The 6,027-nt window shown below is 46.2% G+C and overlaps 1 protein-coding gene across 1 annotated transcript in view; it reads left to right on the plus strand.

Annotated features, from left to right (window-relative positions):
- The window catches only part of LOC104858760 (betaine--homocysteine S-methyltransferase 1), a 19,345-nt gene extending 13,654 nt beyond the window's left edge, over nt 1-5,691 (plus strand). Inside the window, exons 6-8 of the mRNA XM_010619087.3 lie at nt 2,471-2,653; nt 3,282-3,510; nt 5,057-5,691. Coding sequence (XP_010617389.1) covers nt 2,471-2,653; nt 3,282-3,510; nt 5,057-5,243 — 599 coding nt within the window. The 3' untranslated portion in view covers nt 5,244-5,691. The remainder of the gene's footprint in view (nt 1-2,470; nt 2,654-3,281; nt 3,511-5,056) is intronic.
- The last annotated feature ends 336 nt before the right edge of the window (nt 5,692-6,027 follow it).

The following is a 6,027-nucleotide window of genomic DNA, read 5'->3' on the forward strand; positions in this document are numbered from 1 at the left end:
ATATATATATATAGCCAGTCTTCAAGAAGAGGATGTTGTGGGCCAGGGATTTAGCTCAGTGGTGCTGCCACCTGCCTCACAAGTGCAAGGTCTGACTTTAATACCAGGAATGGCGGGGAGTGGGAGGAGAAGGAGGAGCAGGAGCCTGTCTAATTTAATTAATCCTAGAATCTTATGTTTATGGATCAAACCTTGGGAAACACTGGGCTACATTGTAAAATCCTTGATGTTAGCCTTACATGCTATATTTGTGTTTCTCTATAATCTCTTGCAAGGAACCTTATACTTAGTAGATACCTAATAAATGACCAATAGATGATTAATTCCTTAGTATAAAGTTAAGCAAGAAAAGAAAGTCTGGTAATCCTACAACCAAAAATAACAATAATAAAGGGGTAGTTGAGGTCCCAGTGAAGATGAGAAGTAAGCTGTAAAATGTACAAGTCTGAGACCCAGTGAAAAGGTCGGGGTTGGAGAGAGACGGGAGTGATCTGCCTACAGTCGATGACACTGGGAGCCCTGAGTGAACAGGAAGCATTGGGGAAGAGAACAGGTGTCTCTGTAGTGTCCAGGACACTTCACGACCCACTCCCAGGCATCAGGAAGGCAGAGGTGCTGCTTGGCAGGGAGGGCTCTCAAGCTAGGGGAGTGGGTGTGCGGCCAGAGCTGAAGGCTGCTCAGAGGTCCACACTGGACCTGGCAACATTTAGTCATGGATGACCAAAAATGAAGAGCACATCCAGACCCAGCCCAGCAAGGACCAAGGAGATGCCTGCCACTGAGCACCAGCTGCCAACAGTTACAGCCTCAGCCCTGCTGCTCCTGGGTTTGCATGCTGCACTCCTCTCCTTGGGGCCAGGAAGTCTCTCCTGCCCTGACTCTTGGTAACTCTAAACCTAAAATACAAACTCCAAGTTGTGAGTCATCCAAAAGAAGTTCTTGTGGAGGTAGAAACAACCCAAGAGTGCTTCAGCAGATGAATGGATAACCAAAGTGTGGTACATCCATGCAATGGAGAAGTATTCGGCCATGAAAAGGGATGTATGTAGTTCTGATATATGCTATAAAAGGAATGAACCTAGGAACCATCATGCTCACTGAAATAAGCCAATCACGGTTGAACAAAAAAACATGACTTTATTCATATAAAGCATCCAAAAGGGTAGATCCCACAGAGACAGAAGTAGATTAGTCACCACCCAGAGTAGGAAGACGAGGGAGAAATTAGGAATTTTTGCTTAATGGATATAGAGTTTTTCTCTGGGGTGGCAAAAAGCTGAGTCAATAGTGATAATGGCCAGGTATGGTGGCACACACCTATAATGTCAGCACTCAGGAGGATGAGGCAGGGGGATCACCAGGAGTTCAAGGCCAGCCTAGGGTACATAGTGAGTTCAAGGCCAACCTGAATTACATAGGTGACCCTGTCTCAAAGAAACCAGTGATGATGGCCGCACAATGTTGTGAATGTAACAACACTGAACACTTAAAACAATTAAAATGGCCAATTTTATGACTATATAGTTTAGCAAAATCTGAAAAATACAAAAAGCCAAAAGAAAAGTTCATTATGAAAATCTCTCCCATTTCAAGAGGAGACGGTCAAGTCACCTTGGCTCTACAAATCCTTCAGAGATTTCCAAAATCATGTCTAACAATGCCACGATCAATTGTCTTCAGCCCAGATGCAGCTAAGAATACAGTGACCATCAAGAAAGTCTTTGAAAACATGAAGTGTCTAAAGCACATTCTGTTCTCCCTAAATCAGACTTCCACAACAACAGATTTTTAGAAGGAAGCTTTAAGAGCACAAACCATGTAGTTGTGAGTTGGAGGCCAAAATATAATTGAAAGGTGTGACAAATTATTGGCAGGCTGCTAACTGTATTGATCGACTCAAGTCAAAGGATTTTTTAATGTGTTTTTCTCCAGACCACTAACCCTAGACACAAAATTCCTTCTGGAAAACATATATCTGAAAAACTTTTTTTCTAAATTACTTTCTGCTATTTTTTCCAAGAAGTCTACTGAAATTATTAAACAGGCCTGGTGAGAGGGAACATTTATTTACGCCTCAAATGAGCAGTGCTATGGTAAACACAGGTGCAATCTAGCAGCTGGGCGTGTTGGAAATTATTGTGCTTGCAACAAAATGTCAGGCATTGAGAAATTGACTACTAAACTTTGAAGTAAAAAAGAAAAAAACTCTAATGATTTTTTTTTGGAGGGGAGATGGACAGCCCAGTGCGCCTAAATGACACTTCAATTATACCAGACTCCTCAAAGCACTTCTCGCAGAAAGTACTCTGCCCACTAGTAATCAGTCTTGCTCACAGCTGGCCAAGGCTGTGGGAAGTGGGGACCGATGCAAAACTTCCAATCCATTACTCCAAACGGGCTTGCTGAAGAGGAACAGAGTCAGCCCCAGGTAGCAGGGCAGTCCCGATGCTAATCTGTCCTCTGCTTGCAGGTGCCTCTATCGTGGGGGTGAACTGCCACTTTGACCCCACAACCAGCCTGCAGACGGTCAAGCTCATGAAGGAGGGCCTGGCGGCCGCAGGGCTAAAAGCTCACCTGATGAGCCAGCCCTTGGCCTACCACACTCCTGACTGCGGCAAGCAAGGCTTTATTGATCTCCCAGAATTCCCCTTTGGTAAGACAGCACTTTTATAAATCATCTCCATATCTTTGCTTGATAAACTTCAAATAAATACAGCCAGAGAGTTTTTGTCATAGTAAAGAAATGGCTGCAAAGCTCTCATCTGTTGCCCCTAGTGGGGCCCCACAGCCCCAAAACTCCCTTGACATTTAGCCAGTAGGAGACGGCGGCATTCAGAGCCTGGCAGCATAGAGGATCTGCTACGCACATGTGCATATGGGTGGTTCTGGGGACCAGCGTCTTGTTGTCTGTGAACTGCAGACCCCAGCTCCTGTGATGTTGCAGTATTTCTGCAGCACAGAAGCTGGCCCCCAGGACCAGTGCTCCAAGCAAAGCCAGGCAGAAGCCAAGGCATTTTCCTCTGCCCCAGCCCCTGAGGCCACACAACACCCCTCCTCCACGCACTGCCTGTCGTCTACCAGGTCACCCTGATTCGGTGACAGGGGAAAGCTCAGAGAACTGGGTCATTGGGACATAAGGCCACACATGTCGAACCAGAGTCCCTACAGGTTTAAAATCTAAGAGCTGAGTATCTACAGCCTGTTTATTGAAATTTTTATTATAGCTATTTATCTTGGATTTTTTAATAAAAAGAATTCAGACAAAATGGCATTTACTACAGGACTGGAGCCCAGAGTCGCCACCAGATGGGATATTCAGAAATACGCCAGAGAGGCCTACAACCTGGGGGTCCGCTACATCGGCGGGTGCTGTGGGTTTGAGCCCTACCACATCAGGGCGATTGCGGAGGAGCTGGCCCCAGAAAGGGGATTTTTGCCACCCGCTTCTGAAAAGCACGGGAGCTGGGGAAGTGGTTTGGACATGCACACAAAACCCTGGATTAGAGCAAGGTAAGCACCATTTGCCAGCCCAAACTGGTTTGGATCTGAATACTGAGGTCCAAGCGAGGCCACTAAGAGGGCAGCTAATTTGCTTTGTGATGATTAAATTCTCTCCCAGAAATATTTATAGAACAGCCTTATGAGCTGATTTGTGGAAAAGACTCTAAGAATATAGAATATGAACAATATAAGTGGCAATGAAATGTGATTTTTTTGGGGGGGTCTAAGAAAGCACCATCTATGTGGGAGATGCTAACATTGAATCATGTGGATTTATTAGAGTCAAATACGACTTAAACACAACAATATTGTTTTATGTCAAGATCTGCAGCAGTGAGAACATAGTAGTAAACAAGATAGTCAAGAAATTTGCCCTCAAGCCTACATTCCAGTGGTAGAGACGAATAATAACAAGAAAACAAATTTTTATATATCAAGCGGGTGCAGAACATGAGTAGGGCCACAGAAATGGAAATCTGTGGTTTCTGGCTTGGAGACTCTCGCAGACTATGGGGGAAATGGATAAGAAATCCAATATATTATCCAGGAGTAACTTACGGTAGAGGAGTGCAGAATGGAGAAGTGAATAGGAAGATATTCTAGAAAGGTCTCTTGGACCCTTTTTAAGGCTGAGTAGAGAAGAAGGCCGGAAGGTGGCCAGCCCAGCAGAGAGAGCCGTCCCACACCATTCAGCAGAGTTCACGGAGAGCAGCTCTGTCAGACACTGCTGTGACTCTGTTGCTGCAAGCTGAACTCTGCACAGCCCCTGCCCACCCCCACCCCGAGTTAGCAGACTAGACAGAGGCACAGGCTGTTCCGGTGAAGGCAGGCGTGAGTTCACGGAGGAGCTCAGGCGCATCCTCACCAGGGTCTGAGCCAATGGTCCCCAGAAGCCAAAGCCCGAGGGGGCTGATGGAGGGTGTCTGAGCCCGCCGCTGCCTGAGCTGAATTCTGCGGGGTGAATTATGTTGCCAGACACAGGAACAGCATGCGGGGAAGGCCTGGGGGTGGGAGAACTGTGCACTGAGAAACTAGAAGCCTGAGCACAGCGGAGTGGGAGCTGATAGCAACGCTTTCGCACAGGCAGTGAGGGGTCTGCAGCACATCCGGCGGTCCGTGTGAGGGCAGATTTGAGAGTTAGCGAGTGCCACAGCCTTGCACATATGCCTTCAAGAAGGACTCTCAGCCACGAGGAGGGCTGAGCCAGAAGGAGACAAAGGAAAGAGAAGGGAGAAGCCAGAGTCTGCGGAGGGAGAGGTACAGAAGCCATTCGATGCCGGCCCACAAGGAACAGTGGCAGAATGTAAGGGTGGACAGGTCATGTACACTGGGCAGAAAATGTAACCACTCTAAATTCTAAGCTTTTGATCCCTATTTATATGTGAAAAGGGAGATGAAGCAATTTTAGACCATCAGTTTGAGGGTTAAAAAGGCCTTTTTCTGCTTTAATGGACACTCTGAGAGTCTGAAGATGCCCTGGGTTATGTTGTGGCTCAGGGACAGAGAGCTGGACACACAGGGCTGGAGCCTGATGTTTTATGCTTTGGTCCCACAGGGCCAGGAAGGAATACTGGGAGAGTCTCCGGATCGCCTCAGGCAGGCCTTACAACCCTTCCTTGTCCAAGCCTGATGCCTGGGGGGTGACCAAAGGGACAGCTGAGCTGATGCAGCAGAAGGAAGCCACCACCGAGCAGCAGCTGAGAGAGCTCTTTGAAAAACAGAAGTTCAAATCCACCCAATAGCCATAACCCGACCATTTCTGCTGAGTTCCTGTATGTTTGGGCCTCCACGTGTACAAATAAGGAAAAGATGGTTCAAAAGTGGTGCTTGCCTTAGTGCTAGCCTACGTGTACACTTGGTATTAGATGAATGAAAGAATCATAAATAGCAGTTGGTAGGTCTAAAAGTACGTGTTAGAGTTTATTTAGAAGCAACAAAAATACAGAGTAAATCTGAAACAGGTTTCCTAAACACCTGTCATGTGTAAGGTTTACAGAAATCACTACAGCCAAGAAAAAGTAATCCAGACATTAATCCCATTTTTAGAAGTTGGCAGGCTGGAAGGGAGCACAAGAACTGCACTGTCATAAGTGACACAGAGCCAGGCATAAACAGGTGAGTGCTGTGGAAGGTGGCTTCCAACCACTTTTGAACATGACCGCTAGTAAGGAACACAATCTATACAAGGGCCCAGTAAAACATGACATACAACCTCTGAAATAAAATGTGTGCTTTTTCCGATATTTTTTTTCCATTCCACCCTAGTTAGAAAAACATATTGGCTGAGATCCTTTCAAGTTGACCTTAGGACTCACTGATGGGTTCTGACCCACAGTTAGAAAAACATTGCCATGAAACACTTCATACGTAGGGACCACCCAGTGTAAGTTTACTCTTATAAGAAAGCCAGCCATAGGTAATTGATTCCAAAGCCTAGCATGCTGCTCTGAGAGTTCCACTATTCTATTTCCAGACTCACTTATACCTGCACACACATATGGATCTATGGGGAGGAAGGAAAAGGGA

This window comes from Fukomys damarensis, unplaced genomic scaffold (assembly GCF_012274545.1).
Source record: "Fukomys damarensis isolate Sample0158 unplaced genomic scaffold, DMR_v1.0_HiC HiC_scaffold_1, whole genome shotgun sequence".
In the NCBI taxonomy this organism is placed as follows: Eukaryota; Metazoa; Chordata; class Mammalia; order Rodentia; family Bathyergidae; genus Fukomys; species Fukomys damarensis.